A 25,306-nucleotide genomic window follows, 5' to 3' on the forward strand; every position below is an offset into this window, starting at 1 on the left:
GATTTCTCCCTGAATGATTAAAAAGTGTCCGTCACGCACGCACACCCATGTTTCAAGTCAGAGGGGCCCGACCTTTAGGAGGGGGCGGGGTCTGGTCACTTCCCGTTACCTGCCACTCTCCTTCAGCAGAAGCCGGAAGTTGTGTAGCTCGTGGATGCTGGATGACAGCCTGCCGCACACGCACGCACGCACCAACATTATTTCTGACCACCAGCAGGAAGAAATGACATTTCACAGCCACCGGTACTGCTAAGTAATGGATTAGCTTTTACTGGCAACGCTAATAGAGAACCTTCTACATGCAATAGATCACTTACTACTTTGATCAGAAATCCACTGGGTCTTATTAGTACTCCGCTACATATTCCTTTCGATGGTAGCAAGACGAGGATATGTTTGATTACGGTACATAGAACTGGAGCTATGGCTTCTTAGCTGCACCAGTAATAGATTACTCCTTGTTTGCATCACGTTGTCATACCTGGCGAAACCGTTGATTAAGGCCACGACTTCCTGGCGAGTGAGCTGGAAGCCTTTGGAGGCAGAACGTTCTGGAAGATTCTTGATCTGCTTCTCCGAGAACAGGATCTTCAGGGCTGTGCCCAGGCCTTGGGTCTGATGACATCAGCATGATGACATCATCACAATTTGCAAGCACACATAAAGTGTAATTGACTCAATGTGCCGAGGATGCGATGCGAAGGTGTTGCTTGTGCAGCACGCAATGTAACGTGTATGCTCGTTTGGTCTCGCTGAGCGCGCGTTAAGATGTTTCCTCACACCCGACTGGAAAACTAAACAGCAAACACACAACAAGAAGCAGCTACACTTGTTGTATCTTTGAATCAGTTGACTGGAGTTGTCGCCATATTGCCAGCTGCAAGGGACACTTGACCGAGCTTAAAATTGGCCCTTTGATAAAAGGTTGGCATGTCCAAATGACATCAGTACTAAAATTCATCCCCCAAGAAGTGATTTTAGGGCTTTTTTGTGATGAGATTCACGCCCCCTTTTGGAGCTCGCGATATATAAACCGAGCTTGTTAGTAGGGCTGCCAAAGTCGTCGAGGATCCAAATGGTCGACAATCAACTGAAGCAGTCGACGAGTGGTTTATTTCCAGATTGATTGCTTTTCTCTGGACACAACCTCTTCTCGGCGCTTTTTCCTGCGGGCTGTTTGCCAGTCGATCCAGCGCATGCGCAGCAGTCTACATCCGGGTCACTCGCGATGTAAACGGAAGCCTTGTAGCGTGTCATGGCTGCCCGGGTTTCTTTCATTTATTTATTTATTTATTTTTTAATTTGGCTGCGCGGTGTTCGCAACAGAGTACGAAAGTGACGACACGTTTCAGCCACAAATACTTACGATGCAAACCTCCCGTTCTGGAAGCTAGCTGTGGTTTGTACACACTTGTTACGGTGTGTGTTTGACGTAACTTTGTAATTCTCCGCAAACACAATGCCCACGCGTCTACGATTGATTAAGGAGGCTTTAGTCACTGAACTCGCGTTTTTAACAACTTACACAATGTGTGTTGTTTGATAGTAAAGGAGAGAGAGCGAGAGAGAGAGAGAGGGGTGAGAGATGCTCTCTCTCTCTCGTGCGAACCGAGTGATGCGTCCAAGGGAACTGGGAACTATCAGAACTTAAAGTAACAGAACATATTTGCCACAAGTTCTCATTGGAATCCCATAAAAATAAAACGCATAATTAAGTTTGCTGCAATAGACTACATTATGCTGCATAAAAAAGAATGTGCCTCCTAATATTATTAACGTAAGAATTTATTTTTTACCCTGTACATTAATTGTGTCAATCAATTGACTTCTATTAAATGATGCATATTAGTGAAGAAAAGCAAAACGTTTTGTGATCAAGGTAAAAAAAAAAGAAAATTTTTCTTTAGCACAGTGCATTTTTCTAATTTACTAGCGTCCTCTGATTTCACGACATCAGAAAAAAGACTCTGAGCCCAAGAAGAGTGAAATTTGAAAAAAAAAAAGAGCATAGGACATAACGGGAGTGATTTTACTTCAAATAAATATTCACACGCAAACGTCGCAGAAACACATAGAGGTAATGTGACAAGACTCAACCATGTCAATTTTTTTTTTTTTAACTATTTGTGCATCACATGCGTGTACCACACCACAGGTTTTATTTTTATTTATCCTTCTTTATTCATTTGACTTGTAACTAATTTATTCTCTTGTCATTCTTTCAATTTGTATTTTAAGTTTTGTAAGTGGAGTACGTTTTGAAAGTCATGTATAATTATTTTTGTAATAACTGCGAAGCCCTAACACACACACGCGCGCACGCACGCACGCACCTCTGTGAAAGTGTAGTCTGGATGTCATTGTAGCAGTGGTGAGGTCAACAAGCGATCATGTGGTGGTTTTGTTGCAATTGTGGAGCACAGCGGCGTAGTTGCTTAACGTGCCGTGCCGCTCTTACCTGCAGTTTTCCCCACAGTCGACATTTGCTGCAGCCCACGCAATCCATGATCCGGGAAATGTTCTTGAAGTGAAGACGGAATTCCTCCTGTGCACAAAACAAACTGCCGTTGTCACCCAAGTGACGGACACTGAGCTTTGATGAGGATTTCCAGCAAGCAGCTTCTAAGGCAACGGGGACTTCAATTGGAAAGTGGGCGCCGTAAGCCCGCCGTCCACCGTGGCTCGGCTCCGGTTCAAAACGAAGCGTGCAATCAAACTCATATATTTGTTGTGATCATTTTTGTTCTGGGGGAAGAAATCAAAATAAATTTAAAAAAATCAAATAAAAATAGCACCAATTCTAATTTTGGGCATTTTCGGCCAGCCCTATTTTGAGTCAGCGCCAAAGTGTGTGCTATCAATATTTGAAAAAAAAGCTCATTTTATTCTGGATGGTCACATTTCTAAAGGAGAATTAATTCACAGATGAGTAAAATGAACTACTTGACATTTTTTTATTTAATTGTATGATTAAATTATGACTTGATGAACTTACTCCAAATAAGCTAAAAGTCTTTTGTGGCCGCGCACGAGCTCAACACAAGTTGTCACAATTCCCACTCGATTGACTCGGATCAGCTGTTGCGCAATCGAATGAGCTCAGGAAGTCGACTCACACGTTGAGGTGAGATGACCGAGAGCATTTTGGAACCTGCTTGTTGGAATAACCACACTAAAGCGCTCGCTCCTTTTCTACCTTGAGGCTTTTGGCTTCTTTCTCGCGTCCAGCAAACATGGACCTCTCGTCAAAGTGCATGGGGAACATCCTAGCGGGAGCAGAGCGCGAGTGAGGGGGCGCGAGAGGAAGCCAAAAACAAGCGAGCGAGCGGGCGGGCGGCCTACTTGATCTCGTTGAAGACTTGCAGCAGAAGCTCTTTGGTGTCGGCGTCCTCGCGCCCGTTCCCCGTGTACAAGTCGACCACGGCGCGCTCAAAGTACGCCGCCACCTTGTAGAGCGCTCGCAGCTCCATCAGGTACAGGAAGTACAAGTTCTTCAGGCGCCGCGTGCCCTCGCCCTTGGTCTCGGCCGTGTCGAAACGCCAGCGGAACTCCTCGGCGTTGGGGCCCCACACCGACCTGCCCCAACCCTCTGCGCGTGCGCCAACGTCAATCCACAGCGACGGCAACGGCGACGGCAGGCGGCCGAGTGATAGTTACCGTCCAGCAGGTACTGCGCGCACAGGTGGATGTTGATGCTGCTGTGAAGGCCTGAGATCAGACGGTAGAAAACACGCTTCTCCAAACACAAACCTGCACCGCCGCCGTCACAGGAGGGAAGAAAAATAGAAAGGAGGTTGAAAAAAGGAAGAAAGAACAAGACAAGCGCATCCTTTGCGTGGTTGCGAGCTGACGTTACCTTCCAGCCAGTTGTAGAAGCTTTCGCCTGCAATCGTACCAACGACATTATCATGGAAGGCGTCAGCCACAACCTCCACTTTAGGCGTCTGTACTCACCGTCGTCTCCTGAAGACAAAAGCAAAGCAAGCCGCTGCTCACAGGGAAGAAACGTTTTGTCGCGTGAGCGCACTCGTTCAAGAGAATTGTTGTCACGTTGCATCATCAACACTAGACCACCAGGGGGCAGTAACAAAAAGCAACTCGCTCTGGCTAGTTCGCAATTCTGTTTTGTAGTCCAACTCGGGTCTCTACCGGCTGCAATTCCGCTGCCGACCACTCGTTGGCGGCACACTTATTTAGTTGGAGGCCGTGTAGTCAATTGCAAAGATGAGGTCAGCCTGTTTTTTTTGGTTCAAAGCAGTTGACTCGTGCACGATACCAAACATCTTTGGGCATGATGGATGAAGTTGGTTTGCACAACTTTTCGTCGTCGTCTATTACGCTTGCTCTCTCTCTCATCGTGTTTGTATTAAGGAAGTGCTCGCGGCCATTTTTCAAGGAATCAAGTAGTCGCAGAGGCGACTGATACTATACGGTGACACCAGTCACGGGCGCCCTCTTGTGGAAGTAAAGTGAACGGCATTCATGTCAAGGACACATCCGTTTTCAAGGTTAATTCTCGTGCTCGGAGTGCATTATTATTCGTGTGTCGCTACCAACAATCCCACGCTTACTCGCCAACCCAACGCGAACTTTCGGCATTACGGTGCTTCCTGCATACCTTATCTTTTATCCATTTACATTTTTGGGGGCGAGGGTCAGTTAATTGGGTGAGGCGCTCTACTGTGGTTGTTGTTCTACGCAAAAGATAGCAGAATGTTTTTTTAGGGAGGGGGCGCTGCATTCGCATTCATTTCAGTGGGGAAAGACGATGTCGTTGACTTTGTGTCGTGTCGTGTCGTTGTTCACTCACCCCTGCTGGGGACCAAAGGGTTCAGAGGTCGGTACACGGACCTGGGCCTGCAACCGCAACACACATTCACACGCTATTAGCCTTGCTCGGACCGGCAGGCAAAACCATCACGAGTCGTGCTGGCAACGACAAATTGCGCGTTGCCCAAAATACACGTCAGCGTCCAACAAATGACAAATACAAATCGGTCCGTCACGTGGCGCTTGCGCTCCATTCTGGGTGTTCGACGAACACCACTGGAGCAGCGGTCACCAAGGCGATGCCCTCCCGCTGTAAAAATTCACCAGTGGGGGTATAATTGTGATCGGCCAGGAAATTTTGATTAAGATTTCGGGGAAATCCTTCACATGGTCACCGTCTTCATGTCAATAAAGATCATTAACTGATAATAAGTCGGACCTGAGCGATACATTTTTTTTTACCAGTGACAATTTGGTTACAAAATTATGAATATAATTATAATTAGATTTTTTTTTTAATTATCTTATTTTGTAATGCATAAAACACCAAAGTAGATACATATATATACAGATACATATAAATATATAGATGTATAGAGAGAGAGAGAATACAAGCGCCTTTGTTGTCTATTACTCCTGTAACATTTACCACAAAAAAACTGAAGCTTCTTTGACTAAGTCCTCTTGAAACTTAAGCTCTCAGGAACAAAACTCAAACACACAATAGCACTCATTGGAGCTGACACACAGCTGTGCCATTGGTTCTGAAATGTTTTGCACGGAACTGCTGCTTTTGAGCGACGGCTATTTGAGCACGAATGGCACATGTTTAATTAATGCGAACACGGATGGAAAATGCAAATGACAAGCTAACGTTAGCATCGACAGTTGCGGTTTTACAACTCATTCAGCAATGGACAAATGCTAGCTTCATGCTAAAATGAATAGAAAATGCCATTGACATGCTAACATTAGCAACGACTGACTTGAAGCAGTTCTCCTCGTAAATGCTGTTCCAGACCCTCCACGCCGAAGGGCCTTTGTATCCTGTGTAACGTTCCGGGTTGAGGAGCAGGTCCACGTACTCGGCATCCGGGGACGACTCATCTGGAAAACACGCACACACTGACAATCCACACGCAAAGCAATGCCTGAGGGTGGCGCTAGAGAAACTAGAGCGTGCTTACCGTCCAGCTCACAGAAATGGTCCTGGGCATCGTCGTGCCTCGCCCAGTCTGCAAATGCCTCTTTGCTTTGATTGCTGCGCACGCGCACCAACGCAACAAACAAGTCGCAACGCACATTCACGCAACAAACAAGGGGTCAAATGTACACACAAAGCAACTCACACTGAAAAGTGTGACACAAACACACCAAACTACAGATGGACAAAAACAAACGTGTAACAAGAAGTCACACACAATGTTACACAAACACGAAAAGGACAATGAAACACACACGCGCGCACACACACACACAGTGTGACATCTACCGCACGCACAACAAACATGGTCAAATAAACATGCACTAGATTTTGAGTCTCAAACTCACACATTCAATTAGACACACACACACACTTATGCAAGCACATCTAGAAAAGAGCATGTGGCATCCACAACGTGTGTGTGAGTGGGTGTGTGTGACCTGAGTGTGCTGTTGATGGCTCCCAGCTCTTGCGCCTGCTGACACTCGCTCACGTCGCTCATGCCGACGACCCCCTGCGAGAACTGGACACACGCACTTTGTGAGCTTGGCGGACAGAAACGCTCAGGAACACACAGCCGGCCAGCGCAAACGAGATACCCGTGGTCAAGTAGAGGACAAACACCGCTGCTCGGCCTGACGAGCGACGAGTCATGTGACAGCCTCCACACAAGTTGGCAGCCAAGATGGCCGCTCACACACACACACACACACACACACAGTGGGCAGGCACGCTGATCTCGTCGCTTAGCGATTTTGGCTAACGAACCGCAATGGGATCAGATAGCGAGATGCATTACGGTGGTGTGTGTTTTCATGTGTGTGTGTGTGTGTGTGTGTGTGTGCGCGCAGCTGCACTCACTTTGTTGTAATTCCCAGATTTGATGCCCGCAGGAACCTGACTCTGGAACAGCAGAATAAAAAGAAAAAGTTCGGCACTGAACATAGGCGGCTCAAAGGGTTGAGCGCGACGGCGGCCGTTGACCTCTGACCTCTGGACAGGGCTCCACATGGCAGTCTTTGATGGCGCAGTGACCGTCGTCGGGCCAGAAGGGACACGCTCTCTTCAGGTTGACCTAACAAAGACGCACAAAGCATCAAGCACCACGCAAAGGGCGGCGGCAGCAGGCACAGGCCGCACCTTGTAGTAGCGGAAGTAATCCCGTTCCGTCAGCTTCTTGATGCGGGGGTAAAGTTTGAAGTTGTTGAACACGTCGATGCTCTCCACATCGCAGAAACAGTCGTCCAGAACGCCCGTCAGCTGTGGCACAGTGATGATGTCATCATGTCGCCACACCTTGTGACGTCACAACTCGCCGGCTTCTCCGCCACTTAGCAAGTACACTAACACTGATGAAGCACATCGACGCACACGGTGCTACACACACCAACAGCACGCAAATCCACGTGCTGCGTCACAAATACACACACGCCACATCCCCAAAAAATGATCTAATGCTGATTCCCAACCGCAGAGTGATTGCAATTTCAAGCAACTTTGACCTTCATCAAATCTTTTCACAACTCTTGACTTGCATCTAGTTGCATGGTCCCCGTCATGGGCCGAGGGGGTCTTTAGGCCTTTTACTGGCACTCGGCAACTTTGAGGAGGGTGGTAGGAACAATGCGTCTCCATCTTAAAATCCAATTGGAGCGGTCCGCAACATATTAAAAAAAATATCAACACACGGCTAAGCTAATAGATGTTGGTAATAAAATAACAGGTGGGTTGCAACATGCACATCTTCCAATGGAATCTAACGTTATTGATCTCGCGCATTTCACAACAGCTGGACCTGTAGCAAAGAGTTTCCCAAATGGTGTCATAGAAATGAGCGGGAAATTAGGACAAAAATTAAAACACACATACAATAGACACTAGAAGAACAACAGTACCTTACAAATACCAAGACTAGCACACCAAGCCTGGTGACTGACCGAAATGAATCCCTTTTTTTTATTCAACTGCAAACTTTTCAATTTAAAGAATGCATTCTACTAAACTTATTGTTAAGCCCTACCACTGTGTAACACGTCCGAGTTAAAAACACAAAACAAACACGGTATGATGCAGAGACAGGCACACGTTGCAAAGTTGCAAAGTGAAGCTGACAGCTGTTAGTAACCAAGAAAGTAGCACGCTTCAATGCGCGAATTAGGAGACAAGTGTGACCTGCGAGTGCATGAGAGCGCCGAGCGTGACAAAAGGCAGGAAGACAGCAACGCATCGCAACATCCTCAACTTTGTTTCTTCTTCTTCTGCGTGCGTGCGAGCGTGCGTGCGTGCGTGCGTGAGTCGCCGTCGTGGAGGTGAGAGTGCGAGCTCGCCGACTTCACGTACTTTACAAAGCCCCGCCTCGTCTTGTCGTCCAGCCTGTGGCGGTGAGAAAGATAACCCGAAGAGGCGGGGCTTTCTCAGCCTCGGCCAATCACGTTACACCACGCGGTCCTACTTGCTTACACATGTTGAGCATACGTATAAACACAAATATTAAAAAGAAAAAGACTGTGACGATAAAACTCGGGGCCAAAGACATTGACCGAATATAGCAAGCAGGAAGCCGCAAGCTGACGACCAATTAACATCGTTCAGCTTCAACCACTCCAACTCAACACTATTTTATCATATTCTGAACTCTCGAACGCCATGTTATGCGGATGTATAATTAGTAAGTGGATAATTAAAGATGATGCTAATTAACATGCCACATAGTGACGTCAGAAACAGGCGAACATTCGAGAAGGCTGAATCTTGCCTTGTGTCACCTAATTGTCCGGTAACGGGACAAAAGGGCGAGTTTAAAGTGCCAGTGGGGGCGAGAGAGTGTTCAAATAAGAGAGGAAGACGTGACTTACATGGCAAAAGCAGCTCTGCGGCTCCGCGCTCGTCTCAGTCTCGGGTTTGTTGGTGTGAAACCAAGCGAAAGTGAGATTCCCCAGCAAGAAGGCCAGCAGAAGAACGCCGAACGCCTCCAAAGTCGCTGTCCACATGCCTCAGCAGCTGCTGCCAAAAGAGGCGCTCGAATGGAAATTCACGCCGATGTCAAGCGCAAATGTGTTAGCCGCGCGCGGTTAGCTTCGGCTGGCAAACAGGCTACACGCACACGACACGAGCGCCTCTGCCCAGTTGAGAAGGCCGACGTCGACAAAGCCTCGCGCGGATACCTGCGCCGATTAACTCCTTTTCCGGCGCAGACTTGTCGCGAAGAAGCCAAGCTTGGACGGATTTCCAACAGCGACTTCCACGTTTGAGCCAAATTATAGATCAAGATAAATAAATAAAAAAGCTACTTCCGGTTTGAGGTTTCATAATAAAATAGCTGCCTTGGTTGGTGCGAATAATTTGTTTTGCAACGATACAAAGTGATTGAAAGCACAGACTTAAATTGACTCTTGGCGATTTCACCGACGCCACGCCTTGGAGAAGAGCACAAAGTGGCCTTTGCGTGTTTTTGTTTTGTGTGTACGAAGTGTGCTCATAAGACGAGCTCCCGTGCGTTTTGCTTGAAAAGCAATGACGGAAGTAGCTGGTGTTGGGCTAATGCAACTTGCAGTGCGTCAGTGGGTCGGTGGGTGATGCTGAGGAGAGCGAGCGAGAAGAGGAGCGGGAGGACAGAGCGCATCTTCGGCCGCCGCTCCCCTCCTTCCTCCCGGCCACGCCGGCCCAGGCGTCCGGTGTGTCGTTCGCCTCCCCCGACCGGATCTCGCCCGTTCCCCGGTGACGAGTTGCTCCGTCCAAGCCGACAAGATGGTCGACCTGATTCCGGGCGGCGGCGGTGGCAAGAAGACGTCGAAAAGGTCTCGAACGCGAACGAGGCGTGGCAAACGAGGCCGCCGACGTCGCAATAACAAGAACAACAACAAGAATGAAACACCGCCGCCATTTCTACCGCCAGAGGTAGCGACTTCCGCTAGCAAGCTAACAGCACCGACATGACGTCAAACTGATGGCACGACGTCAACATATTGCTCAGTGACTGACGTCTTGACAATGATGTCATTTCCAGTTCCTCCGAAAGAAAACACATTTTAATGTGTTCTTTTTCCGAAGAAAATGCCATTGTGCCCGACGAGGTCTTATTAATAATTCTGAATCTGAAATTGACTGAACAGCTCCCATTTGGAGAAACGCCATTTTTAATGGGCAATTTTTAAATTCTTTTCTTTGTACATTAACACAAACGAGAAACAAAGCAAATAGTGTTCAACCCTCTAAAATAGGGAATTTTTAATAAATGCTAAAGGACAAAATACGTGTACATGCTGTCAGTATTTGGGTTAAGGTCAGAGTGCTGCTTTCTGACACGCATGTGTGTGGACAGTTCTGCATTACAATCACAACAGCTGGAGCTGTTTCCTCATGGTGTCATATGAATTATCGGCAAATTAGAACCCAAATTAAAACACCCGAACAATACATCGAGTCACTCGTGTACAGGTGCCAATTGGAAATTTGGAATATCCGATATAAACGGTGACACGGTCAATGTTGTGACGCAAATAGACTTCATTTCTGCTTCTTATGACCAAATATTCGGGTTTGAAGACTAGTAACCCAGGGGTCTTATTCAGGTGATTGTTTATGTTTGTTTTGGCTTTCACAACCTGAGTATTGCCAATCCAATAATGCCTCGCCACTTAAAAAAAAAAAAATCCGAATATGAATCAAAAAAGAACAATGCAATCCTATTGCTGAAAGAGGCGTTGCTTTGAATAGATACATGATTGGTTCCTGGCCGCGAGATCGACCAGTGAGAGCACGAGGGGATTTACACTGTGAACTGATTGGCTGTGCATCATCCCATCATCTATCTAAAGCGAAGGGCACTTTTGAACAACGTTCACAACGTTATTCAAATGTGCCGTTCAGTTTGAGTCGAGCTAGATAAGTGAAAATGAAAAATAGTTCTTCACATTTCGTGGGGGTGTTCTGTTCCCAATTACCTGTGAAAAACGAGGGATTAGCGTATTTGTGTTCTGGAAGTGTTATTGACTGCCTGTGAACGTAGCCACTGTGACTCAGTCAATTCTTCTGCCTCTTATTAATATCGCTCGATTGCTGGATTTTTGAAATTTTTTATTCATGACATATTTGGCCATTGGCCGATTATGCTAATTGGAATTTGATTCTGCCAAATGCCGGAATCGGCCTCCCACAGAATCCATTAACGGCCGGGCCCTAATTGATATCTCGAGGAGAAAAAAAAGGTCACTTTGATTAAAAATGTACGTTTACTTGATGAAAAGGAAAACGTCTGATGTTGTTGGTGAAAACGATTTCAATAAGAACAACGATGCTCTAATGACATGTGACATGATGTTTTTGCAGGCTGAGGAAGGAAACATCGAATACAAGGTAACAGCTTCATGGTCATCCTCATGCCGTGGCCTTCCGGGTCCTGACGTATCACGTGACGTGCCCCTGCCCCCAGCTGAAGCTGGTCAACCCCACGGAGAATCGCTTCGAGCACCTGGCCACGCAGCTCAAGTGGCGTCTGCAGGAGGGCCGGGGCGAGGCCGTCTACCAGATTGGCGTGGAAGACAACGGGCTGCTGGTGGGCCTGAGCCAAGCCGACTTGATGGCCTCCATCGGAACCTTGCGCAAGATGGCCGACAAGTACGTGAGCACACACACGCACACATATTGACACGGCGATCGCAGCGAGCGTACGTGGGATCCAAATCCAGCGCCCGCGTTATCAGGGTGGGCGCCGACATCACACTGCTGCGGGAGTGTCAGGTGGACCTGGACGCCAACGGGAGCACACGCAAGATCGCAGAGGTCCTGGTGCGAAAGGTTCCGGACGACCAGCAGGTGAGCGTCAGCTCCTCCCGCCTTCTCGCCGTCCTTTCCAACCGAGTGACCCGCTGGGCGCTGTGGCGTGCCCCCTGCAGTTCCTGGACCTGCGCGTGGCCGTGCTGGGCAACGTGGACTCGGGGAAGTCCACCCTGCTGGGCGTGCTGACGCAGGGTGAGCTGGACAATGGGCGAGGCAGAGCGCGCCTCAACCTCTTCAGGCATCTCCACGAGATCCAGACCGGACGAACGTCCAGCATCAGCTTTGAGATCCTGGGCTTCGACAGCAGAGGACAAGTGAGCTGTGCCGGTCGGCCGGACGTGCGCTTAAAGAGGCACGCCGCGTGGCACGGCGTGACGCCTGACCTTTGACCGACAGGTGGTCAACTACAGCGACTCGCGCAGCGCCGAGGAGATCTGCGAGAGCTCCTCCAAGATGATCACCTTCATTGACCTGGCGGGACATCACAAGTACCTGAAGACCACCGTCTTTGGACTCACCAGCTACTGCCCAGACTTTGCCATGCTGGTGGTCAGCGCCAACACCGGCATCGGTCAGAGCCTTCCTCTTACACCCAATCATTTAGATTCGATAACCGGAGGGGTAAGCTACCGGGGGCCGGGGGCTGGGGGGGTGGTGGTGACTTTCCTTGTCAGCCGCGCAGATTTTAAAGTAGCACCTCCTAAAATACTTTTTGCTCCAATACAGTAGCCTCAATGTTTATTCAAATGAGGGAAAGCTTTCTTTTTTTATTGATTGATGTATTTATTTTTTAACATTTCCCTAAGCTACTGAAACAGTGGGAATATCAACATGTTACGGCATTTAATGGACTGAAAAAAAGTTGAAGGCAGTTTGAGCATTTTATTCAGTAATCCTTGGACATGCCACTAGAGGGAGCCCACGTTTTGCTCCTTAGAGAACCATGGATTAAAGACTGCAACAATTTTTCGCAAACGATCGTTTAGGTTCCCAAAAAGGCAAGGCTAAATTTTGAAGTTTTGCACACAGACAAAATGGAAGTGCAGACTCGTGTCAACATCGTTTTGCTCTTTGGCAGCAAGTCAAGATCAAAGTGGGAGTCAAAAACACAACGTCCAAAGTTTGGGATCATTTCAAAACTTCACTTCCTACGACTTCCAATATCATAACATGCTTTTGATATCTGTTATTTTAATGTTTAGTCTTTATTTTGCAATGGAGATATGTAAGATTTGTCATTGCATGAGTTATTTGATCTTTTTTAAAAGGACCAAAATTAATTACTAGATATATTTTTGGAATTAATCATCTTCTTAATATGATTCATCACAATTATAAATGATGAATGTTTGGATCGTTGCACTTGTTAACCTTTCCTGTTAACTCGTTGTTAAAGTTTTGCCAAAACACATTTGATTTGTGCCGGCTGTCGTTTGGGTTCTTCAATTATTGCGATCACAAGATGAAGTCTAGCCGAAGGTGGAATAAATCGAACAAATCGTTCACGCGGCTTCTCAAACTAAAAGTGGTCCTTTTGACTCTGAATGACCATCAGAGGTCATCCTTTAGCCTGTCGCGCCTCATTGGCGCAAGTCATGCCAATGCTTGAACTTGTGACTTGGCCGAGCCGCAATCCAATATTTGGTGGAAAATACTTCCGGTAAGTGATTAAGAAGATGATTCATTCCAAAATGATATCTAGTTATTAACGAAAAAACGTCTCGTTTTTTGGTCCCTTGATAGTGACGACAACAAAGATGAATTACATTTTTTTCATTATTATGATACATTGTCCTTAATCATTTGATCACAAGAGCGAGAGGAAGGGCTTAAATGTTGTTGTTGTTTTTTTAATTGAATGCCATTATCGTTGTCTTATGTTGTAATGTTTTAATCCCCCCCCCCCAAAAAAAGGCCCATTTTTAAAATGGCTAATAAGGAGTGTGGCCCAACTTGTGACTTTTGTTTGCCTTTGTGACACGCAACCTCCCCCGGCCCGCCGCTCGATGTGCAGCGGGTACCACCAGGGAACACCTGGGCCTGGCCATGGCGCTGAAAGTTCCCATCTTCATCGTCGTCAGCAAAGTGGACGTGTGCTCGCGGGGGGGCGTGGAGCGAACGCTCAGGCAGCTGGAGCGGCTCCTCAAGCAGCCGGGATGCAACAAGGTCCCGCTGGCGGTCCACACGGCCGACGACGCTGTCGCCGCCGCGCAGCAGTTTGCTCCTGCCGCCTGGTACGTGGCGCGTCCGTGGAATTGCCACGCAAACAATCCTGATGGAAGCCAATCGTGAGCATCTTAACTTGACTCGGCGCTGCTGCTTACGTTTGAGTTTCGACTTGGAAGCATTGGAATCGCAAGCCCCTCCAACTTTGTGCGTACTTTCACTCACGCAAGTGAGAGCAAATCGCGTCGGTTTCACGGATTGGAATCTTACTCCGTGGAACGGAATTGAATCGCAGCATGAATTGAAATGAAGTGGTGAATTTGTTCGCAACACGCAGCCCTCCCAATGACGTGGCTATTTCGACTTCATACGGAGTCAACAAATCATTTCAATCCACGGGAATCCGAACCCAAAGAGTCCAATTGAATCGCAGCAAGAAATGGGAGCCGTTCGTCGCTCTCACATGACTCAAAGCCTCCTAATTTTAGGAGTGTTTCGGCTGCCTACCAATCCTATTCAATCCTCAATCTTGAAGCAAAAGAATGCAAATGTTTTTGGGATGTCCCAAATGTGTCGAATAGCTCTCCCCTCGAATCGAGTTGACTCGCAAGCCAAAGAATTGAATCGAGTCGTGAGTTTCTGGCCGCCGTTGAACGGCAGCCGGTCCCTTTTACGGCCCGACGAGAGAGCGGGCGCCATGCGCTGCGTGTCTGAGCAGGATGTGTGTGCGTGTGTGTCTGTGTAGTGTGACGCCCATCTTCACCCTGTCCAGCGTGTCAGGAAAAGGTCTGGAGCTCCTCAAGGTCTTCTTGAACATTCTTCCTCCGCTCAGCAACAGCAAACAACAAGAAGAACTCATGCAGCAGCTCACCGAGTTCCAGGTACGCTTGCGCATGCTGCACACGCACACCCCAAATCCGACACGCACAAAATGCGCGTGTGTGTGTGCGCAGGTGGACGAGATCTACTCTGTTCCCGACGTGGGGACGGTGGTGGGCGGGACTTTGTACAGGTGAGGGCCACGTGCACGTCATCCGGCGCATGTTTGCGTGTGCTTAGTTTTGCCTCCGTCTGTAAGTATGTTCATGGCAAGGTTTTGGAATTTCTCTCTTTGAGGAGCAATTTTTTTTCTAATCCTCTTCATTTGAGGAGCAACTTACAAATTTTGTCGTCTGGGACCCGAAGCATTGCTTTTCCATGATCCGAGCCGCATCTCCTCACGAGCGTGGCGGGCATGCATGCTGGGGCCGATCCCAGCTGTCTTCGGGCAGTAGGCGGGGTCACACCCTCAACTGGTCGCCAGCCCATCGCGGGGCACACAAAGACAAACAACCTTCAGAGCCTCCAATCAACCCATCATGCATGTTTTTGGAATGTGGGAGGGAACCAGAATAACGGGGGGAGAACATGCAAACTCCACGCCGCAAGGCCGGCCGGGAGCTGGAATCAAACCCGTGAGGCGGACGTGCTAACCAGTCGACCACCGTTCCACCAGTGCAGCTTTCATTAACTCGAAATTCACTAGCAGTGAGCGGAGTAAAAAACGAACCGCAAAAAAATAAAATAAATGGATCTTTGGCGTCTTTAGCCGTCAAAGGCAGTCAATGATTGAAAGCCACATTAGCCAAATTGAGCCCCAAAAAAACATTTGTACATACATTCACCGCTTTGGACAAATAGCTGTGCATCTCCGCGTTATGTATATTGTGGCACTCATTTGCACTCTTATGATTGTTTTTTAATGTGTGTGTGAAATACGTGCGCTTTCCGAGGGTGTGGGTATCATTTTGAACGCACGTGTGTGTGCGCATGTCAGCGGCGTGTGCCGTGAAGGCGAGCGTCTGGTGCTGGGCCCAACGGACGAGGGCACTTTCCTGCGCGTGAAGGTTCTCTCTATCCAGCGGAACCGCTCCAGTTGCAGGCTGCTGAGGGCGGGGCAGGCGGCCACCCTGGCGCTCGGCAACCTCGACAGGACGCTGCTGCGCAAGGTAGGCTGATGTGTTGCGTGGCGACGTCACGGATGATCTAAGCGTGTACACGCATGCAAGTCACACGCAACACGCATACGCAGATTGACACACGGATGCGGCCCCTTGCTGATTTCTGTGTGTTTGTTTTGCATATTGATGACTCACGATGGTTTCATTCCATCAACCCAGGATATCCAAAATGCACTTTCTAAATGCTGATTTTATTTGCCAAGGGGGGGGGGGGGGGGCAGGGCAATCCAAAGGTCAAATCTGGCCCGATGCGCAAAAGTAATTGCCCGCTCAACATCCTAACAGCTAACCGAAATCAAATAATTGCTGATGAGGGCTTTGGCAGAAGGGTTTCAACACGACGGGCCCGTTGAATGTCACAGCACAACATCTCAATTGTATTTCCGCGCTCTTCTTTTCGGCGGACTTGTGGGCTGTTTGGGAAGGTCGTCCAAGGAAGGCTTCCATTTTGGACTCAACCGTCCTCAGAATGTTTCTCCAAAAGTCTTGAGGATCATCAGCTTTTGCCTTTTGGACCGGAAGTGCACGAGGCCAGCGAGGCCTGCAGTCCTTCGGATGCTTTCCCCGGTTGTTAAGGGACCTCCTTGGATGAGTCATCTCCGTCCTGGGTAGCTTTGCCTCTCTCGCCACTTTTCTGCGTTTGTCGAGAACGGCTCTGACGGTGGTTGGCTGGAGCGTCGCGCGCTTGGAAATGGCTTTGGAAGCTTTTGTAGACTCTTTGATTTCAATCTGGTGGGATGATGCTTTTGTTGTTGCCATTTTGTCGCCTACTTCACTTTGGCCAACAGATTCTATTGAAGGGATTTCTTGATTCGACAAAGATGGAGGTTGGGTGTTGCCCGAACCCCAAATTGAACTCAGCTTTCCCAAAACTGTGCAGAGTCACACTTGCGTGGTATGATTTAACAAAAAAAACAATCATAAAATAATAAAAAAGCGAATATTGGGGGCAATTAGTTTGGCACGTTGGGCCAGATTTGAGCTATGGCTTGTTTTTTTCCCCCCTCGGTCAATAAAATTGTCATTGAGAAAGTGCATTTGGGACATCCGTGGGTTGAGACATCGAGGATCTTCCTCCCGAGCGAATATGATGTCGATAAGTCTGCTTGCTGTTCGTGAAGGACAACCCCACCGACCGAAAGTCAATGGCGTGCCGTCATGCATGCGTCGCGCAGGGCATGGTGATGGTGAGTCCCAAAATGAAGCCGAGCATCTGCCGCCATTTTGAGGCGGCCATCGTTCTCCTATTCCACGCCGGGAGCTTCCGCCGCGGCTCGCAGGTCACGGCGCACGTGGGCAACGTCAGGCAGACGGCCATCGTGCAAAGGGTGCACGGCAAGGTAGCTGTGTGTGCGTGTGCAACGCTCATTACGTTTACATGGACAATGCCACGTCGCATCAAAATGCTCATCGGACCCATGGGCACTCAAAATCTTGATCCGGTCCGGAGTAGAAGTAGAAGCCGTAGCAACTTTGGTGTCAACAAAACCGTTACATCAAGTCGGTAATGGAACGGTAAAGGATCCTCCAGATCGCACTTTTCAGTTGGGTCTTTCGCTCGCTCTGCTTCCTCAAGCATCCGGGTATAACAAAAACCCGTACACTCGCCTCACAGAGGCTTTGTTTCGGAATGAGTGCTTTCATGCCTACCGATCCGAATATCAATCGACACAAACCAACCCTCTCGTTCGCAATAAAATCTCCATTGGGTCAGAATATTCCAAATGGGGTATGAACGTGAAGCATTTTTTATTCCGATCAGGCTTTCAATCCAAACGTTGTCGTCGTTTCACCGGATTTGCGGCCGCATCTTTTGGACACTCGGGTGAAGAGAGGGGCGGAGCCGTCAACCGATCACCTCCTGGTGGTGTGTTGGCGCCCATGTTGGGGGAAGATGCCGGTCCGACCCAGCGGACCCGAACGTATTGTGAGGGTTGCTGGGAACGTCTGGCAGAGTCCCCTGTCAGAAAAGAGCCTGAGGTAGACTTTGCTCAACAAGCTCCTCGGTGGCAAAGCCCCGGGGGGTGGATGAGATCTGCCCGGAGTTCCGAAAGGCTGTGGATGTTGAGGGGCTGTCATGATTGACACGCCTCTACAACACTGCGTGGACATCGGGGACAGTGCCTCTGGAGGGTGTGTTCCAATTACGCAGGAATCACACTCCTCAGCCTCCCTGCTAAGGTCCACTCAGGTTGGGATGAAGATCAGCACCTCCAAATCTGAGACCGTGGTCTTCATTCAATCTACGTTCCTCCCCTCACCTTTGGTCACGAGCTGTGGGTCGCGACCGAAAGAACAAGAGCTCGGATACAAGCGGCCCAAATGAGTTTCCTCCGCAGGGTGTCCGGGCTCTCCCTTCGAGATAGGGTGAGAAGCTCGGCCTGCCGGGAGGGACTCGGTGTCGAGCCGCCGCTCCTCCACGTAGAGAGGAGCCAGATGAGGTGGCTCGGGCATCTGTTTAGGATGCCTCCTGGACGCCTCCCCGGTGAGGTGTTCCGGGCACGTCCCACCGGCAGGAGGCCCCGAGGACGACCCAGGACACGCCGGAGAGACTATGTCTCCCGGCTGGCCCGGGAACGACTGGGGATCCCTCCGGCAGAGCTGGAAGATGTGGCTGGGGAGCGGGAAGTCTGGGCTTCCCTGCTGAAGTTGCAGCCTCAGCGACCCGACCCCGGATAAGCGGCGGATAATGGATGGATGGATAAATGCGTCCATGTAAACGTAGCCAGTGAGTGTGTGTATTTGTACAAGATTTGTGTGGCTCCATGTGTGTCACAGTGCGCCGGTGTCGGTACTAGATAGGGACGGGTTGCGAGATGTGGACGGGGTCCTTCGGCGGCTCGGCGCTTGCGAATGACGTCACGCTTTAACACGTATTTTTCAAATAGATTTCTTTGGCTCTGTGTTTGTTTTTACCCCTGGCTGGTCTATTTGCTTATTTTGATTCGCTAAACAAAATAACCGCATGACCGCCATCGTTGGCGCGTCAGCTCCCACGTCACTTCCGCCTCTGCCCCGAGAAGCCGCTGCCGCGCAGCAGTGGAACGTTTCTCCTGCCGAACTTGCAACAACGCAGTGGTTCACTCCGGCTACAAGATCGTATGAATAGAATGTCTGTATGTAGTGTGAAATATTTCTTAATAAAACATTGCCATATTTTCCTCGGAAAAACCAGTCTGGTTCCCAAAGCAACGTAGCATTGACGTGACGTGTTCGACAGGATCGCAGAGGACACCAAAAGAAAAAAAAAAAGGATGATCCTCGCAAAAGTAACAGTAAATGTACTTTATTATTTTTTGATAGTTTTATTTAGTATCTCAGAACATACAAATGTAACAAACGGGGGTGACAAACATGGAGTCAAAGAAATCTATTACATCGTGACGTCATCAGCAGACGCGAAGGCCACCAAAGGACCGTGTCCACATCGAGCAACCCGTCCCTATCTAGTACCGACACCGGGCATACGTGACACGTGTCTCGCTGTTTCCTGGCAGGACGAGCTGAGGACAGGCGAGCGAGCCGTGGTGGCGTTTCGCTTCCTCAAACATCCTGAGTATCTTCGGACCGGCGCCAAACTTCTCTTCAGAGAAGGAGTCACCAAGGGCATAGGACATGTCACACGCCTCCTGACTACAGAACATAACCAGAACCATTAGAGCCAGCACCAACACCACCACAAACTCTAGAGGCATTGGAACCACCTGAACTTCTAGGAAAGAGCCACCACAACTTGAAGCATCAGAACCACTTGAAACCAAACTCTGCAACCACAACCAGAGGCACTGGAACCACCAGAACAATTAGAATCATCACCCCTTGAGCCAAGAAAACTAGTACCAGAACCACCTAAATCACTCGAGCGAAACTAAACTTTACAACCGCAACCAGTGACGAGCAATGAAACTAGTACTACTAAGAACTAACAGTACCACAACCACCGGAATCACAAGAGCAAAACCGGAACCATTAGACAAGAAGCAGGAGAATGAGAATGAGTCAAATCGAAGCTCATGTGGCGTGGCATGTGCCCCCAAGGCAGCCAAGTCCTTCATCCTCTTTGCTAATCTGCCCCTGATCCGGATTATTCCGGTCTTGCCAGCCTCCAAGAAGAATCAGACTCAATTTGGCTGGACAGCCCATCTTCAGCTTTGTTTTCTTGCTTCGCACTTTGAGCCACGCCGGCCAGGTCTGCAGCCACCATGGCTGACTGGAGGAAGCTTGTGCAATCTAAGAGGCGCATTTTGAATGTGTTCCATGTGAAATATGAAGTCCACTTTTTGTTCTCAACGGTCATTTTACAGTTTCTCATACTAGCCTAGCATGCCAGAAGAGGCAGCTTGTAGTTTCTCAAATGGTTCCATCCCATCCTGAAATTAAGACGCTTGGTGTTTGTTACCAGGAAGAATTAAAGGAGCATTAATAAATCGAAAACATGGAAAGTAAGTGTCAAAATGTTACTTTTATTGTGTGTGATTTGTCAAAAAAGAATAAATATAGAGTGGACAGACACTTGTTGGGAGTTTCTTGGAGTTCCTCAGGAGTCCATCGCAGCTACGCCAGACTTCTGTGTCGGGGGCGGATCCTCGGATAGAGCTGACAGGGAGAGGTGGAGCAGAGCAGATTGAGCACAGCGCATTTTTCGGACCAAATGGCGCACATTTTCTCCAAAATCGACCGTGTCAAATTGAATTTGAATCAAGCTCCACACATTTACTGTACTTGCTTGTTTGTTGTCTTTGATGCCGACGAGTGCGCCTTGTAACTGAGTGGAAAATTGCCAAACTAGACCTTTCCATTGACACTGTGCCTTATTTTCCGGTGCTCCCCGTGGTCCGAAAAATACGGTAGTCGTGAACAACCCAGGAGTTGTTCCCTGACCAAGCTCCTATCTCAGTTTGTTAATTAATGCTTTCCAGCGCCTCAAAAATTGTAACTACAAAACCTCACGAGTCAATGCAGCCGTACTAAATCCCCATTGGATAGCGAGCCGCACTCATGTAACCATGGACTAAATAAAGAAAAGGAAAATCAGGCATTGCTTTTGAATTGCGCTTCAAAAGAATTTTAACGAATGACACTGACCCGGACAACAACAATGGTACCCTGAAAAAAGATTGAAAAGATGTTGCCCCTGTGAGGTTTGGTCACGTGGTTTGTTTCCACATGTAACACGGACCGCGAGAAGCGAAAGAGAGAGAGGTCTCGGGACTGAAGAAAGAAAAGAAAAACGAGCATGTGAACGGTAAAGGCCCATCTCCAAGCAGCCGGATGTTTTTGTGAGTGGAAGATCGCTGGCGCTGTAGCCACGTGTACTGTGGGAAAACTCGGGACAAATTGCGGGGACCTGTAAAAGCAATGTGTAAAATAACGTGTGCGATCATGAAGCCGTCCCTCACGACTACTGCTGCAGAGTATTGCGACTTACTGACCCCGAGCAGGTTTCTGGGTACGAATCCCTGACGACCCCCGCGGCACGCCAACCACCAGTCGCCGTCGGCCTCCTCGTCCCGCCTCAACACCGTCAAGCAGTCTCCTGTCTGCAAGGACAGCTCGTCTTGGCTTTGAGCCTCGTAGTCCCAAAGGCCGTAGACCACGCCCCGGTTCATGATGCCTATCTTCTCCTGAACGCCTGCACGCAAACACGCAGGTGAGAGGGCGCTGCTTACACATCTCACCTCTTGATTTCTTCAAACGTTTGCCTGATGTTCATTCATCCATGAGCATGCGCACCCATTTAGGACTTCATTCCGGGAATGCCCTCGAATGCGAGGACGGAAGCGCTTGAAAGGACAAAGACGGATGGCCGTTATTTTTATCAATGAGGATGAAAGTGTAAGGACGGAAGGGTGCCCAGGCAGCGGACGGAAGACGCAAAATAGGTAAAGTGCCCGACTATGCTCCCCTCATCCACTCACTCATTCCAATCCATTCACTCATTTGTGTGTGAAAAGCTGCACACATGAACTCATTCATTCGTTCATGACAGCCGCTTCACATGAGCTCATTGGTGGGGAATTTGTTCAATCGCTCCCTCACTCATTCATTCACTCCGAGTTGCCGTCGCTGACCGTAGAGGAAGTGCGAGCACTCAGCGTATCCGTCGTCCGTCTCCTCACATTTGTCGGCGGGCGTCTGCGCGTCGCTGAGCGTCACAGCCAACACGGCCGCGCCGCTTTCCACCAGGAACTTGCACACGTCCACGTTGTTGCACGAGGCGGCGCAGTGCAGCGGCGTCCTGGGCAATCGCAAGCGCGGGATGGACCAAATGAAACGCACACACGGACGGATACAACTGCTCGTCAAACAACAAAAAGAGTCGACCGTCATTCATCATCGCCTAATTCCGAATGTCCACAAAGGCATTTTGGGAGCTATGCGGCTGCGCCATCATGAAATTCGCCAGCCAGGAATGAGTCAGTGATCACGAGCGCGGCTTTTTGTCAAGCGAACCAACGGGCGGAATTTGCGCTACCATCCGTCGCTGTCGGCAGCGTTGACGTTGACACCAAAGTGTACCAGGAAGTGCACGATGTCCGCGTGCCCGGCGCAGACGGCGTTGTGCAGGGCCGTGATGCCTTCGTCGTTGGCCCCGCTGGGATCGTCCACCTGGAGACAAAACAAAGATGGAGGACGTCCCCCACGAGGATCTTCTCCAAAGATGCCGGCGGGCTCACTTCGTAGACGACCCTCCGGACCAGGTCGTACTCGCCCTCCAGCGACGCGTCCAGTAGGATGGCCAAGGGGTTGAACTTGACACGCACGGTCCGGTCCACACGAACCGAGGCCGACGTACGGAGAATGGACTTGTTTCCCTGGATGAGGTCGACGGGCTGAGTTAGACGTCAGTAAGACGACCAAAAAGAAAAGGTGCCACCCATCGCCTTCATCCGTTCCTTCGTTCTTCCGTCATGAGAACATTTTCAGACGCACTCACCGTCGCCTGTCCTGTGACCTCACGGCTCGTCAGCTTGAGGGTGGCCTCGGCAGGCGGGTTGGGGGGGAACTCGAACGACACCGTTTCTTCTTTGTCATCCTGACCGAATGCCGGGCTACGGCACTGGGTAGAGCTTGGGACAGGAGAGCGTGGGGGCGCAGGGGGCGGCGTCCCATCAATTTGCGGGCTCTCAAGCAGCTGCTTCACAGCCACTCTGTCACTCGCGTCAGTTGTCCCAACATGCTCCGAGACCGGCTCTTGGCTTTCCATGGGGATGGTCTCCATGGCAGCCAGGGTGGTCTTCTGGTAAAGAAGCTTCTGGATGTTGGGTCCCACGGGGCCTTCGGGCTCCGTGATGGAGCCGCGTTTCTTCAGGGGCCGGGGGGCGTGGAGGCGCCGCCGCAAGGCTTCCAGATCAGCGTCGCCGTGATTCCTGCGGGGGTTGGTGAGGAAGGGCAGGAGCTTGGTGGGGCTGAGTGGCCGAGGGGTGGCTCGCTCTGCTGCAGCGGCGTCATCTTTGCTGTCAGCATCGCCCCTCTTGGAAGAAGAAGAAGAAGAACCGCAGTTGATGGCACCGCTGTCAGACTGCAGCCCCGCGCTGGCGAGGAGAACAGGTTTACCGAACACTGTGGAGCGAGGGAGACAAGCCATTAGCGGTCAAAGCAGATGAAGGAGAACAACGGCCCAGGATCTGCTCAACATGTGCTCATTCAACACATTTAGTTTTCTTTTAGCGTTTAGTTGAAGCAAACCACTGCGTATCCTTCCTTCACGTCGCCCTTAAACAGCCTTGAACCCAGTGCAGCATATTTTGGACATTGAAGAGGAAAGCGCTTTATGACCAGAGTATTTCCCAATATTCTACAAACAGACCCAATTTGGTGTAAGACGTCTTACGAATGATTTTGTCTGGGCACGGATTCCCGTTTATTGGTCTCCTTTCAAGGACTGCGGGGACCGATTGATGTGAAACTCGTATTGTATATTGAATTAAAGCACAATCAGTAAATAAGCGGAATAACACTCGCTAGCTGTCAATCCAGTTCTCTTGGATAAGTCTTCCTGGCATCTTATCTAGAGTCTCAAACTGGTTTTAAACTGGACACTGATCTGAAATGAGATCGGCAAATTCTTTCATCTTTGGCAGCTGGTTAAAGTGAAGGAAGCCCTTCCTTTCGAAACCATCATCCATGCATTCGTTCCATCTCGGCTAGATTACTGTCATGCACTTGACTTTGGAGTCAGCCAGTCCTCCCTCAAGCGTCTCCAGTTGCTCCAAAATGCTGTCGCTCGGAAGACGGAGCACATCACCCCAATGTTGGCCTCTCTTCACCGGCTCCCAGAGCACTTTGGAGTTCGCTTTGAGATACTCGTGTTGGTCTTGAAATCTTGAAATGGCCTCGCCCCAGCGTACCTCTCTGAGCTACTGATGCTCCATGACACCATCTGGAAAGCGCTTTGTCACAGCGCCAGCTGTTGTGAAATGCGTGCTCGGAATCAAGTTGGATTGGATTGTATTCCTTCAGCATCACCACCTGATCGTCAGATGAGCCTGATAGGCAACAGCCACTCAAAGAAACGAGACACGGCACTGACCATCACCTGCCGCTAAACCACACCGCGGTTCTGAATGGAAAAGGAACGCCCACCAGTTATCGTGCAAATAATGTAAGCAATGCAAGCAGATGTGTGACTGACGAAAGAGCGCACATGGGCCCACCGGCACGCAACCCCCGGTAGCCCAAAAGACCCTCGGTGTCAAGAACTGGGAGACTTTTACGTGCCATTGATCAATACAAGAAGAGGAAAAGAAGCAGCATTGCATTTAAAGGAGCTATTGCGTCACCTCGCGTTTGACAGCGTGGAAGCGTGCTGGACTGGGAGCTATTTCCATGCATGCTCTGCTGCGTGTACAAGGAGTAGATGGACGATGCCGCCACTCTCTGAGGCGTCTGCAGCTCCAGGGGTCCCAGAGGACTCTGAGGCTGCGGGAGGTCAGGGGTGTAGGGCCGCACGGCGGCGGCGGCCGGGGGCTTTTCCTGCTTGTGGGGCAGAGGGAGGGTGGAACTCTGAAGAGCGCCGCCCCCTGATGTTCTCATCTTTCCAGTGTTGCAGGCAGGCCACAAGAAGCAGAAAGCTTTGCTATTGGTGGTGCCCGGATCCTAAAAGAGGAGACGACTCAAGTTCAGTTACGAATGGTTGACAATGTGGCAAGTTTGACAGGAGTCCGCACGCGGGTACCATCTGACGACAGAGCAGCTTGTCGCTCGTGTGATTGTTTCGTGCTGGGACGGGCGGTGGGACGTCGTAACACTTGTCGGAGTCACTCTCTGCAGACAGAACATCATCAAGAGTTCTTGACTTCTTGGACTTTAGTTCTGCTACACATTTTAAAAGATCTTTAAACATAGATTAAAAAACACGCAGCACCAGCACTGATCTTGAAACAAG

The 25,306-nt window shown here is 49.5% G+C and overlaps 3 protein-coding genes across 12 annotated transcripts in view; 1 reads left to right on the forward strand and 2 right to left on the reverse strand.

Annotated features, from left to right (window-relative positions):
- Positions 1–9,856, reverse strand: LOC148332887 (ERO1-like protein beta). Its single transcript, XM_088302047.1, has 16 exons — positions 8,830–9,856; positions 7,115–7,234; positions 6,966–7,049; positions 6,836–6,877; positions 6,415–6,497; positions 5,958–6,031; positions 5,757–5,877; positions 4,811–4,857; positions 3,955–3,963; positions 3,857–3,883; positions 3,658–3,750; positions 3,343–3,589; positions 3,197–3,266; positions 2,459–2,545; positions 482–615; positions 1–169 (listed from the first exon to the last, which is right to left on the reverse strand). The coding sequence occupies exons 1-16, from the start codon at positions 8,962–8,964 to the stop codon at positions 106–108; spliced, it is 1,437 nt and encodes a 478-aa protein (XP_088158173.1). The 5' UTR covers positions 8,965–9,856; the 3' UTR covers positions 1–105.
- On the forward strand, positions 9,433–20,430 carry LOC148332888 (GTP-binding protein 2-like). 3 transcript variants are annotated; one of them, XM_088302034.1, is made up of 12 exons: positions 9,433–9,871; positions 11,303–11,329; positions 11,406–11,590; positions 11,677–11,788; positions 11,869–12,066; positions 12,149–12,323; positions 13,767–13,986; positions 14,664–14,799; positions 14,872–14,930; positions 15,735–15,906; positions 17,040–17,258; positions 19,416–20,430. In XM_088302034.1, the coding sequence occupies exons 1-12, from the start codon at positions 9,722–9,724 to the stop codon at positions 19,575–19,577; spliced, it is 1,815 nt and encodes a 604-aa protein (XP_088158160.1). In that variant the 5' UTR covers positions 9,433–9,721; the 3' UTR covers positions 19,578–20,430. The 3 variants fall into 3 exon arrangements, with proteins under 3 accessions (XP_088158160.1, XP_088158162.1, XP_088158161.1); XM_088302035.1 differs by having other exon boundaries at positions 9,441–9,871; positions 17,094–17,258; XM_088302036.1 differs by lacking the exon at positions 17,040–17,258 and having other exon boundaries at positions 9,436–9,871.
- The window catches only part of LOC148332889 (apoptosis-stimulating of p53 protein 2-like), a 12,691-nt gene continuing 7,746 nt past the window's right edge, over positions 20,362–25,306 (reverse strand). For 2 of the 8 annotated variants that reach the window (XM_088302030.1, XM_088302026.1), the window contains 8 exons: positions 25,097–25,185; positions 24,702–25,017; positions 22,856–23,481; positions 22,596–22,733; positions 22,394–22,527; positions 21,990–22,156; positions 21,351–21,550; positions 20,362–21,265 (listed from right to left, as the gene is read on the reverse strand). In XM_088302030.1, coding sequence (XP_088158156.1) covers positions 20,975–21,265; positions 21,351–21,550; positions 21,990–22,156; positions 22,394–22,527; positions 22,596–22,733; positions 22,856–23,481; positions 24,702–25,017; positions 25,097–25,185 — 1,961 coding nt within the window. In that variant the 3' untranslated portion in view covers positions 20,362–20,974. Of the gene's footprint in view, positions 21,551–21,651; positions 22,157–22,393; positions 22,734–22,855; positions 23,482–24,701; positions 25,018–25,096; positions 25,186–25,306 lie in introns of all 8 variants that reach the window. The other 6 variants (XM_088302029.1, XM_088302027.1, XM_088302031.1 and 3 more) reach the window with 6 other exon arrangements.

Source organism: Idiotropiscis lumnitzeri, chromosome 8, assembly GCF_059441095.1.
Source record: "Idiotropiscis lumnitzeri isolate Australia: NSW breed Sydney's pygmy pipehorse chromosome 8, RoL_Ilum_1.0, whole genome shotgun sequence".
NCBI lineage: Eukaryota > Metazoa > Chordata > Actinopteri > Syngnathiformes > Syngnathidae > Idiotropiscis > Idiotropiscis lumnitzeri.